This window comes from Terrapene carolina, unplaced genomic scaffold (assembly GCF_002925995.2).
Source record: "Terrapene carolina triunguis isolate 2854851 unplaced genomic scaffold, T_m_triunguis-2.0 Scaffold95, whole genome shotgun sequence".
Taxonomy (NCBI): Eukaryota; Metazoa; Chordata; order Testudines; family Emydidae; genus Terrapene; species Terrapene triunguis.
In genome coordinates, this window is record NW_020664446.1 from 36,510,294 (window position 1) to 36,524,850 (window position 14,557).

The 14,557-nt window shown below is 39.9% G+C and overlaps 1 protein-coding gene across 4 annotated transcripts in view; it reads left to right on the plus strand.

The window, feature by feature from the left end:
- The window catches only part of PRKG1 (protein kinase cGMP-dependent 1), an 893,233-nt gene that overhangs the window by 856,311 nt on the left and 22,365 nt on the right, over positions 1 to 14,557 (plus strand). For all 4 annotated transcript variants that reach the window (XM_026650906.2, XM_026650905.2, XM_026650908.2 and 1 more), the window contains one exon: positions 13,833 to 13,972. In XM_026650906.2, coding sequence (XP_026506691.1) covers positions 13,833 to 13,972 — 140 coding nt within the window. The remainder of the gene's footprint in view (positions 1 to 13,832; positions 13,973 to 14,557) is intronic.

Here is a 14,557-nt window from a genome sequence, read left to right on the forward strand (position 1 = left end):
AAGTGAATATTATTTTCAAGAAACACAGTAATATGATTTTTATTTTAATATATATTACCTAAATAACATTTATTCTGGTACTTAACTTTTATTGGGATGATTTTATGCATGGAACGGTATGTATTACTCACATGTTTTCTTCTGTTCTCTCCAACATCTTTGACTATAAGACTTGCCTCTAAGGTTTATACTGGGACAAAAAGTTAAATAAGTACCCTCTGGTAAAAGCATATTTGCACATGTCAAAAGCTTGAATATAAATTCTTAGTAGTGGAACCAAAATAAATTGTTAAAGATTGTTAGCAAAGTGCAATATTAAGTGGGTATGAATAATTAAATAGGCAAATTAATTTTAATAGGATCATTAGCATGCGTTTTACGAACACATGTCCGTACAATGTATAATTTTACAGGTGATTTCCTCCCATGTTCCATACCATTCAAATTTAAATTGTATTGCATAACAATACAACATTTAGTGCTCTCCGCAACGGAGGTTTGTCATTTAATTGAATCTAATCTTTTTCAATAACAAGGAAATAAAGCCATTTGCAAGTCCTGGATTTACACTGTTATCCACCACAAACTCAATTCTAACTTTTTTTTTTTTATTTTCAATCATCATACAATTAAAAGAAAGCCTGAATCTCTAAGTGCCAGAATCTGCCACCCCTTACTCACACTAAGTAGTATCTTGCTCTGTGAATAGCCCACTTCAAAAGTGCACTACTCATGAGATAATGTGCTGCTCAGTGACCCTGATCCAGCAGATTTAAGCACATGCTTAACTTTAATCACATTGACTCCAGTGGGACTACTTATGTACTTATAGTTAAGAACATGCTTAAATGCATCCTGGATCAGGGCCAACTTTAGTAAGGGTGCAGAATCAGGCCTTAAATAAACGGGTACAGTGCCTTCAAAACATTCACTGTACCAACAAAACTGGAATAGAGAATGCAGAAAAATACTTTGAGGCAGATATCTTCCCCCCTTTTTTTTTTTTTGCTAGAACAATTTGTAAAGCAAAAGAGTACTATTTATAGAGAAAACAATTTCATGTTGTCCCAACATGAATTCTTTTGGAATTAAAAATATGTACTCTTTTACTTGGAAAAATATATTTGCTACTCCTGTTCATGCAGCAGTTCAGCTGTTAGGATTAAGATAACTCAGCTTGCATTCTCTTTAGCCTGTCTGTACTCTAAATGCTATGCTCAGTGACAGCTGCTGCTATTTTGGTTGGTCAAACATACATATTTTGGAGACCAGAGAAAGCAGGAAACCTTGTAGATGGCAGGAGAGAAAAGGCACTTGTATTTTAATTGGTGGATACAGTTTTTGAGTGGGTTATTACTATCACGATAAAGAGATAGTAGGATGAGCATGTAGATTTCATCTGTTCCTGTCCATAGCAATCATAGTTTTCTGAGTTTTGTTATATCAAAATATATCTCTATTAACTGTATTACAGGGTAACTGCAGACAATTTCAAAAGTATCAGATGATCCAGCTGATCCTCTTTTGTTGAGAGGTATTACCTGTGCTAATACAGACAACTTTAAAGGGATACATTAAAATAGTACCAACTAGCTCATTTAGAGTTAATGTATGCAACACTATAACTGAAGTTTCTATACATCCATAAAAAATCACTCTGATCTAATGTTTTTAAAAAAGGGCCTAGAGAAATCTGTACTTTTTACTTGAACAAATTCAATTTACTGTGTATCTTCACTTACCTAGAAGCCAGGACAGCTATTATCCATAATTTCTTTCTTCCAGGATTTGTAGCTAGTAAACTAGGAGGAGATGTACAGATAGTAAGCTAGGATGATTTCTTACTGAGAGTTGCATCTAAAAAGTTGCAGATGAGCAAAAACAGTTAGAAATTTAATATGCAAATACTTTTACATACAACAAAAACAGCTTGGAGCTTTTCCAATTTTAATTTTTAAAGCCACTGAAATTGCAAATTCCATATCAGAGTACAAGACTATGAATACTAAAAGTATCACTATTAATAAAGCTGTCAAATTATTAGGAGTGGCAGTTCAGCCATCAGCGCATGCTCCTGCACCAATCTGGAGGTGTCAGAGGCATAGATCATTTTAGTGAGATCCAACAGGAAATGTCAGAGCCGTCTTACCAATGCAGATTGGAGAAAGCAAAAAGCACTGGTGCTATCTAGATATCCTCAGTTGATTCTGTATCTAGCTAGACCCTCAAACTGTGAAGCAGAAATATAAAATACAAGCAAATTCTCTTTTTCAAGGAAGCTGATATAATTTCCACTATTGTTTCTCATTGTTTTACCTCGCTAAGCAACATTACCCTTTGCCTTGCCTTTTTGGGCTTGGGCTGCCAGCTCTCAGCCATCCCTGAATCTCAGCTTGATGCTGGAAGAGATGAGCAACTTCACCATCCAGGGTAATGAAATAGAAATAGAGCTGAGCCTTATCAGTGTACTGAAGGCACCATAGCCCATATCACTTCAACTAATAATCTGCACATGAAACAGCAGCAGCAGAATATAATCTATAGTAACCCTCAGAAAGAAAGAACAGAGCTATTCAAGAACAACTTTGTGCATCCCTGCCACAGTCCACAGGCATTTCAATAATATCAAAGGTATAATAGTCAAAAAAAAATTGCATGGTTATCTGACTTCCATTCATCACAAGAAGACCAGTACCATACTGTAAACCCAGATTATGACAGAGGTCAAGAACATCATGAGGACTCCAGGGCCTGCTTTGACTAATCACAACCTCCTCAGTAATATTCACTAAAAAATCCTTCCTTTGAAAAATTATTTCACATTCTAGTAAATATTTGTTAAGGGTTAACTATTCAGGAGGATGAATGTACATGGCAGAGGGGCATTGCTGGCACATGATGGCATATCACATTGGTAGATGTGCAGGTGAACGAGACTCTGATGGTGTGGCTGATGTGATTAGGTCCTATGATGGTGTCCCTTGAATAGATATGTGGACAGAGTTGGCACGAGGGTTTGTTGCAGGGTTTGTTTCCTGGGTTGGTGTTTTTGTTGTGTGGTGTGTAGTTGCTGGTGAGTATTTGCTTCAGGTTGGGGGCGGGGGGCTGTCTGTAAGCAAGGACTGGCCTGTCTCCCAAGGTCTGTGAGAGGGAGGGATCATCCTATTTTCGCATAAAGGCCTTCTTTTTTTCCACGCTAACCATTCATTTGGCTAGAAGTCTGAAAAATTTTTTCAGGGTTAAAATACTTATTTGTCTGTGAATTATAACTGCCTTAAAAAAAAACAGTCTTTGCACACACTGTGTGTGTTGGAAGCTAAAGCATTTTACACATCATAAGCAGAGCAGCAACTTTGGAGTGGTTCCAGCGGAGAAACATTTCGTTTAAGCTGAGTGAGCCATGCAAAAGCCAACTGAGGTCTAATGAAATAAGAATTCAGAAGAGTGAGAGAGGCTAGATCTGTTTTCTTCTGTTCTCCCAGATGTTAGCAACTTGGCCTAGCTAATTTTGTATGGATATTGCTCTAATTATTGAAAGCTCTTGACCTCTTTCTGAATGGATTTAAAAAAAAATTCTTTACAAGGCTCTGGCTCTAATCCTCAGGCTCTGAACTGTCATTTTTAAACATTCCAACAGCCAAAGAGCAGAAAACCCTTGAGCTGTTAAAGACATTTTGATCAGTAATATTTTCTCAAAGCAAAGAGGTTAGAAGCTGTCATGTGAATTCATAACTGTTGGCAGCAAAGTGATGCCCATTTCAGTTCTTCTTCAAAGCAGCTTGTCACATTAATGGACTTTCAGAATCTGTTCAGGTTTGCTTAAAAGAAACCTGTTGAACTTTAATATGAATGACTCAAAATATTGTAATAAACAAATGATAATGTGAGTTGGTTCATCACAATGAAACATGGTATGACTGGACTGCCATGTGGAGCAGTAGTGGTGTCAGCTTTGTGTATGGGCAGGGGCTCTTATTTTCCATACCACTGACCCATTCATGGATTTTGAGGACACCTCCCTGGCCCAGTGGCACCCCACAAGGGAAGAGCAGCTTATATTGTGTCTCCCAGGCATACACAATCATTTGCACCTGTTTGCTTTGCCCCACCTCCCCTTCCCTTGTTTTGTTCTGTTTTTTCCTTTCCTGTTCTTTACTGCTAGATTTTCCATTTTGCTCTGAATTTCAGCCGGCTCCCTTTTAAAGCTCTTCCCATATTGCAATGGGGGAGGGAGGGAGGAATTACCTTCCCGGAAGTACACAGGAGGTTTGGCTAGGGACACTGATAGTTATTTATTGCATCTGTAGCAGGTGCCCAGTGCAAGCTAATTGAGGTAGCAGGAGGGCCAGATTTGCTGCTGCAGTCCAAGGCACTATCACGGTGACATCTAACTGGATTCTTGCTGCACATTGCCTGGAAAGGTGAGGGCTATGCTGTCTGGTGCAGAAAGAGACTTCCCTCACTTAAACCCACATTCCACACATGAGGATATGGGGCTTGCTTGGTGTTGATCATGAGTTATATTTCGCATGAACAGGCGAGGGATAGTCTCATGTTAAGAATTTACTTTTATTTGTTTGGGAATTGTTCTGAACTTAATCTGATGGGTAGCTTGTGTGGGGAGGAGACAGCTGGCTGTTCTCCCTAGTTCTGTTACTTTAATCTATGCTAATTAAAGTTGCAGACACAACTTTAACCAAATCTCTATATTTGGTGTCCTATTCACTGCAGTCTCTAGGCCAATGGAAAATAAATGGAAACAATTTTTCCCATAGCATTTCTGTTGTTACCGTTGCAGACTGATTTACGTTTAAACAAGGTTTCACCTCACTCTGTGTCATTGGGATGCAGTTCATTTGCAAACGAAGAGTCCTTCAGAGCTGTCTAATCTAATCCATCTAATCTAATTTTATCTCTCAACCTAGATTTTTATACATCACCCTTCAGCATGGAATCTGAGCATGAGTTCTGTCTCCACTCTCTGCCTTATTCCTTTTCCTTTGCATTTCAGTGAGAATTAACAGTGTTACTTCAGTTTGCAACTGTGTTTACTGAAAATGTGGTGGAAAGAGAAACAGGAATTCTGCTTCATAATTTCATTTGCAACAAACAGATCAGAGAAAGAGGAGCAGTGCTCAGCAATACCTTTTAGGCTTTGTGTTTTTAACAAGCTCAATGAAAAAGGGACCTTGCCCAAAACATAAGAATAGGGACATTCACTCCTCAGTATACTGGGAGCTCTCTAGACTGCTCTACTACCAGGTCCAGTGTTCAGTCTGATTTCATAGAATCATAGATCATAGAATCATAGAATATCAGGGTTGGAAGGGACCTCAGGAGGTCATCTAATCCAACCCCCTGCTCAAAGCAGGACCAATTCCCAACTAGATCATCCCAGCCAGGGCTTTGTCAAGCCTGACCTTAAAAACCTCTAAGGAAGGAGATTCCACACCTCCCTAGGTAACCCATTCAGTGCTTGACCACCCTCGTAGTGAAAAAGTTTTTCCTAATATCCAACCTAAACCTCCCCCACTGCAACTTGAGACCATTACTCCTTGTTCTGTCATCAGGTACCACTGACAACAGTCTAGATCCATCCTCTTTGGAACCCCCTTTCAGGTAGTTGAAGGCAGCTATCAAATCCCCCCTCATTCTTCTCTTCTGCAGACTAAACAATCCCAGTTCCCTCAGCCTCTCCTCATTAGTCATGTGCTCTAGCCCCCTAATCATTTTTGTTACCCTCCGCTGGACTCTTTCCAATTTTTGCACATCCTTCTTGTAGTGTGGGGCCCAAAACTGGACACAGTACTCCAGATGAGGCCTCACCAATGTCGAATAGAGGGAAATGATCACGTCCCTCGATCTGCTGGCAATGCCCCTACTTATACAGCCCAAAATGCCGATAGCCTTCTTGGCAACAAGGGCACACTGTTGACTCATATCCAGCTTCTCGTCCACTGTAACCCCTAGGTCCTTTTCTGCAGAACTGCTTCCTAGCCATTCTGTCCCTAGTCTGTAACAGTGAATGGGATTCTTCCGTCCTAAGTGCAGGACTCTGCACTTGTCCTTGTTGAACCTCATCAGGTTTCTTTTGGCCCAATCCTCTAATTTGTCTAGGTCCTTCTGTATCCTATCCCTACCCTCCAGCGTATCTACCACTCCTCCCAGTTTAGTGTCATCTGCAAACTTGCTGAGAGTGCAGTCCACGCCATCCTCCAGATCATTAATGAAGATATTGAACAAAACCAGCCCCAGGACCGATCCTTGGGGCACTCCGCTTGAAACTGCCTGCCAACTAGACATGGAGCCGTTGATCACTACCCATTGAGCCCGATGATCTAGCCAGCTTTTTATCCACCTTATAGTCCATTCATCCAGCCCATACTTCTTTAACTTGCTGGCAAGAATACTGTGGGAGACTGTATCAAAAGCTTTGCTAAAGTCAAGGAATAACACATCCACTGCTTTCCCCTCATCCACAGAGCCTGTTATCTCCTCATAGAAGGCAATTAGGTTAGTCAGGCATGACTTGCCCTTGGTGAATCCATGCTGACTGTTCCTGATCACTTTCCTCTCCTCTAAGTGCTTCAGAATTGATTCCTTGAGGACCTGCTCCATGATTTTTCCAGGGACTGAGGAGAGGCTGACTGGCTTGTAGTTCCCTGGATCCTCCTTCTTCCCTTTTTTAAAGATGGGCACTATATTAGCCTTTTTCCAGTCATCCGGGACCTCCCACGATCGCCATGAGTTTTCAAAGATAATGGACAATGGCTCTACAATGTCATCTGCCAACTGCTTTAGCACCCTCGGATGCAGCGTTCCACTACTCAGTCTGTGCAGATTAGAGGGAGCACTGAAGTAGTGGACCTGATATCAGAGCAACCTGGAGATCTTTGAACACAGTAGGAGGTGTGAAGTGCTGCTTGGATTGGATACACAAACACACACAGGGCCGGCGCTTCCACTAGGCGATCCTAGGCAGTCACCTAGGGCAGCAGGATTTGGGGGGGCGGCATTTTGCCACCCTCGGTGGAAATTCGGCGGCGGGGGGTCCTTCCGCTCCGGATCTTCAGCAGAAATTCGGCAACGTGTCCTTCACTCTCTCCGGGACCCGCCGCCGAAGTGCACCGAAGACCCCAGGCCTCCTGAATGCTCAGAGGAGGAGTGCTGCCGCCTAGGGTGGCAAAAACCCTGGCGCCGCTCCTGCACACACACACTATATCTCTGGAGTCCTGGGCCCTTCAGTGAATATACGTTCTGAATATTGTCATTGCTTAGCTGGTTCCAACTTCTCTACACTTTTTCCTTACACAGTCCCCTTCACCGATTTAAAAAACCATAATATTTAAAAAGCTCTTTACATGGGTAGTGAGAGTTGGCATCCACTTCTGGAGATAAGTCTTTTGTTCAGATCTATGCTGCTCTGAAAGCTGAGAAAACTGAAAAGAAGACTGTAGAGGGGCGGAAGGAAGAATAAATAACCAGTATGCTTTCCAACCTGTAAAGAACTGATAGGGAGAAAGGTCAGCCAGTAGCTACTGTGTCGACCCTCACAGCTACTGTTCTGGCCTCAGGAGCAGGTGATTGATACTTGTGGTTCTGCCCAGCAGGACTCCCTCTGAACCTACAATTACTCTAGGGCCTTTGAAATTTGCTGTGTTGTTAAAGGCAGGTTTTTAAAATTCCAAAAGGATGGCTCATTTGCAAAATTCCCCAACAATTTTGCTTCGTACATTCCACTCAGGGCCGGCTCCAGGCACCGGCGAAGGAAGCAGGTGCTTGGGGCGGCCAATGGAAAGGGGCGGCACGTCCGGGTCTTCGGCGGCAATTCGGCGGTGGGTTCCTCAGTCCCTCTCAGAACGAAGGACCTACCGCCGAATTGCTGCCGAAGAATTAAGCGGCACGGCTGAGCTGCCGCCGATCGGGGCTTTATCTTTTTTTTTTTTTTCGCCGCTTGAGGTGGCAAAAAAGCTGGAGCCGGCCCTTATTCCACTGCAAAAATATTTGGCAAATTTTTGTGGTGGGTTTCCCAGAAGGCTGAACTTTCTACTGAACATGTCAGCCTTCTGATGAGTTGGGATACACAAACATTTTTGGCTTCTGTATCCTTGTGTGGCATTGTCTTGTCAAAACTGTGGGGCAAATGTTCTTGGCCGCCCTTGTCTCATTTGGCCAATAGTGATCTTTATATGGCAACTTTTAGCTTTTTTTTTTTTTTCATTTTAAAAATTGTAATAAAAAAATAAAATCTGAAAAATATATGAAAGTCCTATTAAGTGTATGGCTTAATTAGGGGACCACATCATTCAGAGGGTTGTTAACGAAAGAATAATCTTTTCCCATCTAAGTCACTGGGCTTAAGAAAGGTCAATAGTTACTGAAAATCATAACAAGATGATGACTGTTCGGTGGATTAATAGAAATGAGTTGGTGGTCTGAATCCAGGAGTTTACATCATAATCTCAACCAGCACAATTAGCACTATTTGGCAATCTCAGCAGGAACACCAAAAATGGATTGGGCATGGAGATTTATCAGGTTTGAGGCTCCCTGAAGAGGGTGGGGAAGTTTACAGTGCCAATACCTGTACTTTACCTGTAAATAAATGCAGGATTTCCAGGATGTAAAATCAGCATTAAGTTCACCTCCAAAAGGTCTGGCAAACCCATAGGAAGGAAGGAGATCCAAATTTAAGCCTCTGGGTCTGTAACTCACTGGTTTTGTTTTGGTGTCTCAAGAAGATACAATACAAATGAATCCCACACTGATCTCAAACTCTTGCAATACCTATGTGATTTAAAGTAAGTTAGGAATGTGAGTGGAAAATTTGACTGAATTTTCTTGTTGCTGTAGGTCAATGCCTTGCATTGGATAGTTGTTGCTTTTTGTGTGTTCTGTATGGAGGTGAAGGTAGAACTGTTATTAGATAATAAGAAAACTGCTGACTTCTTTTCTGTCCAAAAAGTATCTACTCTTGCACTATTTATTTATTTTGAAGCTTCCCTGTAACCTTCAATAAGTTACTTGCATCACTAAAGCCAGTCATTAAAAAAAAAGGTCTTTGATATAAATGACATAACCTTAGCAAAAATCCATGCTATTAGAATGACCTACTAGAAAGGGAAGAGGAAGTATGATTTATTGTTATTACCAGTCATCATAAAATTTTAAGTTATTGATCTGAAAATCACTCAGATCATTACAAATGTTTATTATACGTCAAAGTTAAAAATAAAGGTAGGCAGTAGTAATGCCTTACAAAAATTCACATATAAAAATGGAACACTTTAGCTTTTGTATTGAATCTTCTAATGATTTTCTGTTGACTCCATTGTTTATATATTAGTTGTTTTTTTCTGAACTATTTGTCTATAAAAAATAAATGACAAAAGAAAACAAGTCCTATTTGTAATGCCTGCAGTACCACCATGGATGGTGCACTGGCTTTTGTTTGAAATTATTAATGTTGGCAGCTGTTTTCTCTTTACTGAATGCATAAGTCTGATAGAAAACTGAGCAGTTTGGCTACCTGACAGAGCAAACTAGATTTTGCAATGTCACTGTTATAAAGAAAACTATGCTTTATTTTCTGTTTAGTCTCTCTTCAGTGCACTCTTGGGGGGACAGGTTTTACTACCTTCACCCCTTTCTAGGTGGAACCCTGCAATCCTACCTCTCTTAGATTGTATCTCTGGGCTACAGACCCCCTGTTTCCCAACTGTGTTAACCCAACAGGCTCAATTGTGTTTGGCACCAGTATCCTCTGGGAACCTTTGACAGTGACTGATTAAAGTGATTCAAAAATAGCTTCCTCAAAACAAAGCATAATTTATTTGCCCAAAGGTATATAGTACACAACAAAAGGAATAAAACAAAAAAGTCCCATGTGCATATTTTTCCTTATCTAAACCTGACTCTTTCCTTGCAAGCTTTGGTACGTTCCATTCAGCCTGGTGACTTCCATCTCTGGGTTGAGAGAGACAGTCTCCTTGCTGCCCTTTCTGTCAGTGTCTCTCTGCCAGTATCTTTCCCTTGGAAGCTGCTGACAACACTCTCAATCTGCTTCTTTCGGGATACTATTATTATTTGATCTTAAGCTCTTTGATCTTAAGCTCAGGTCTGGAAAAAGTAAACTTTAGAGCCTGGTAGGAGCATTCATCAATTAATAATTTCTCCATTGTTTCCTCGAGGACCATTGGTATTCTCTGGACTGGACTATACCTTATCTTTGCCATTGTTTTGTTTCTTCTTTGTTCTCCCACTTTGAGCCTTCTTTGATTTAACTGTGTGTAATCAGTTAGAATAATCAAATGGGTGAGTTGAGGTATATATGATATTTATGCAAAATAATACACATAACTCCCTCATTTTCCACATGCAGTAAATCCAGAACTATTCCCCTCCTCCCTATTTTTAAGTTGTATAGGCATAAAGCATAGCAGTGCAGCACAGTACAGTGTAAACATAACGGAGTAATTGGGAAACCTTGATGGATGAGTGACAAGAAATGTTTCTCTTAATTTGATGTGGATTGTATAGGTCTCCATACCCAGTCTCTCATAAAATGAGATGGCAAAAATAAGCTTCATGTAAAAATAATAATTGAGAGTCTTGGTGTGGGAAGCAAGAACTGTTCTTCTGGAAAAACAAAAGTTTCATGTGGGACTGAAAATGCTTGCAACTATGGAGAAAATAAAAAACCACAAATACCAGGACTTAAATTATACTGGCACAACAAGAGGTTTTTAAGAAAAGAATGGTTCAAAATTTAAAAACAGACTTACAACCACCTAAGGATATATATCCCATTTATTGCAAAGCAAAGACAGGCAACCACTTGTATCAGTGGCAATGGGAATACTTATAGAACATCAGCATATCAGCGTATGCCAAGAGCAAGAAACATAAGCCAGCAAATCAGAGTCTGAAACAAGGTGCTTCCAATGCACGTAGTGACAGAAACATATGTAAAAGTAAAACCCTCAGAAGTGTTATCAGAAGGGTCTAATGCTAGGATGTTCAATCCATCTTCAGATTTTCTTAATCATATTAGAATTCATCAATCTTACACTGTGTCATACAAACTACTTGTCATGAGATTCTGTAGCCTTTTTCCATGAGGCAGCAAGCAAATATGACATGTCTATGACAAATGTGAAGAACTATAATATAACCATTTCTGTAGAGACAGACCTGCTTGCAGAACTCACAGGTGCTAAACATAACACCATAGTATGGGACAATCTTGAGCAGATTGGCTGTGAGTCCACATCAGAGTCCGAGCACACCCCTGGTCTTCATAGTTTACCTAAAACAGATTTTATAGAGTTTATGATAAAAAAAATTTATATGTATAAAAATGGATTGTCATTTATTAAACATTATTGCTGAATCACATGGGCAAGTGTTGCTCTTTAAGCAGTGCTATTTGGTGTACATTTATACCAGCTGAGGATCTACCCCTTGGTTTAAATTTAGTATATCCATATGTGTTACCCTGGCTTTAGAGAGGACAGCTGTTATCAGTTTAATTTCCAGTAAAAGCTCTGATTCTGAGCAAATTAATCTACAGATTTTTCCACTTCGTTATTACACAGTTGGCATGAACTGAACCATTTAAAGTGTCTTCATAGCCACTCAGCAAGGATTCATGGGAAAGTGGAAGGATTTAAAGATTATAGTTTTCAAAGACAGGCTAGGAAAAATTTTGAAGGTGACTTTTCTTAGACCAACCTAGATCTTTTTATTTTCCTTTTCTCTTAAGAAAATATGGTTGTACTTTTTTTTAATAAAAAATAATTAAAAAAAAAAATTAGGTTATGTTGCATCCACATTATGTCCCTCCCTCAGAGACAAACTAGAGTTCTGATCTGGCCTGCATTTCAAAATCCTGGGTACATTGATAGAGAAGTTGTAAAATGAAACCTGAAAATGAAAGCTGGCTTCATCTCTGTGTTTTCATAAAAATTGCCAAATAGCATTTGTACCATACACTGTACTATGTGGAAAAAATGTAATTAACTATGTGCACTCTTCACAATGTGACAACGTGATGTGATGTGACTGGTTTACTGTAACAAGAGGAGGAATTTAGCAAAGTAGTAGGCCAGATGGGCGAATTATCAATTTATTCTGTCATTTGGTGATAGCTACAAGGAAACTGGTTGGCGGTAAATTTTCCTTTTCAACTGCATAAAAGATCATGTGGCTCAGTTACAGCACCTAGGATTATTAAGTGCATGTCTGCTTGTCTAGCAGTTTGTAATTATATTCCTTTGTTCAGCATGGGAGGTTTTTGTTTGTTTGTTGACTTGAGTGGCTAGACTATAAGATATCAAGCCAGCTCCAAGGAATCTTACTAATTTGTGGAGAAGGAAGGAGACAGGATAGATCCCTTCTGTTAATTCTGCATTCTTGAAAGCCCCTCAGATGCCATACCAGTAAGTTCTTATCTGTGAAAGCAGATGAATATATCAGGCCAAATTCTCTATTGACTTAAACACTATTCAACTCCATTGTCTGCTAATGGATACTGATGTCAATTCACAGGATGTAAGTCAATGCAGAATTTGGCCCACTGCATATAGGGAGATGTTCTGAGGGATCTTAAGTGATTCCTGTGCTTAGGCTAAGCAACAACAACAACAACAAAAAGCTTAAACTTTACAGACATTTGTTTTCTTAACAAGAAAAATAGATTAGTTGAGGGTCAAGGTTAAAAGTAAAGACATACCAGAGCAGCAGCATTGAAAAGCTAGCTTTGCTCATGCATTTAAACCTTTCAAGGACTATATTCCCTTGTCAGAGTCAGTGGAAATGTTATAGTTATAGAAAAGGTTTTTATTAAAGTTGTACACTTATTAGAACCAGCATCTTTATGCTGTGAGTATACCTAAGAGAAATATATAATGCTGTTGTGGTTGTTTTTCCCCTCAACACAGAAAGTTATTGTAAATGGCTGTTCAATTCAATGGCATATTGTACTAGCAAATGTATCAGTGGATATGGTGTAGCAATATGCCACATTTAGAAATCTGGTTTGCAGTGAACAGACCCAGTGAGTTAAAACGTGTGTTTTATTAAGGCATAAGAAACTGGCTAATTTCCAAATGGTTATCCCTGGGGGCGCCGGTTAATTTCCTAAGAGAGAAGCTAGGGAACACTGTGCTGGAAAAAAGGGAGGGTTCCTAGCTCTTGGGAGCTCTTGAGTCATAACTTATGCCTGAATACATTTTTGCTGCTACAAACTCTCCTCTTGTCCTTCCTCTGGCTTCACCTGGCCTCTTAATGTGACCCATCTACCCATTCTGCCAAATCCTTCTCTTGGCCTAGAAATCAGGAGTGGGAGATAAGTTGCACTGGGGTGTTATGCTAGGAACAGGAAAAATTGATCATGAAATTCAGAGTGGCTCTGTGCAGGGAGGCTGGGTCAGTTGATGAGAGTAAGCATTCCAGGAGTATGAGACTGCTGTTCCACTGAGGAAGGGGTGTTCTACTGTGCAGGCATGAGGCTGGAGATTGTTAAGAAGGTAGGAGAAGGGGACAGCATATTTGTGGTAGGTGGAGGAACTGAAGAAAAGTCAATTTGTCAGTCCCTCTGAGATTGCAGAATACTGAAGACAAGAACAGTCATCTTGAGTGCTCTAAGAATTAGGTTCATTTTTATTTCAGTTTGTTTAATTATGTTTATATCTCCATATGAAATAAACTTTCTATTCTCCAGAAGATCTAACATTTTTGGAAGGAGCTAAAATGTGCCCATCCAAAATTCCAGATTGTTAGGGAGTTACGGGCACTGCTTCTAACTAATATATTTGCCACTTTTATTCAAGGTCCAGTTGAAAAGTGAAGAATCCAAAACATTTGCAATGAAGATACTGAAGAAACGTCACATAGTGGACACAAGACAGCAGGAGCACATACGCTCAGAGAAGCAGATAATGCAGGGGGCTCACTCAGACTTCATTGTGAGGTACTGTCACTACATTTCATAAACTCATTTCAAGTTGAGAACGTTCCAGTCTGGCTATTGTTTCTTATAAAATTGCAGTGTGTTATGGAATTGGTCATGAATTGTCCCACAAGCACTATAGGTAAAACACCTTTTAATCGCAGTTCATCTCAGTCAAGGGACTCTGCAAATATGCACCATAGTGTTCCATGTTTATTGTCTCTCAATGAGTTGACAAATCTGCTCAATATTTTTAACTCTCAGCCCTGAAAACTCAACCTAGATTCCGGAAGTCAAGCTGTACTCTTTCTGGATCATGCACCAACAGCAGTAGTAGAGAGTCAACAATATTCAGCAAATATTTTGATTATGCGCATGCCAAAACAGAATCTAGCTCATTATTCCTTAGCTTTATTGGCTCTCCAAGAGTAAAAAGCGGTAACACCAAATGTTGATCAGAAAGATAAGCAGATGTGACTCTGAATGTGTAACAAGAGGCTATAGTCACTTTTCTAACCATAATCACACTTACATTATCTGACACTGAGCATCCCTTAAAATTGTGAATATCTGGGGGAAAACAGGATGGTGAGATGCTCCCTTATA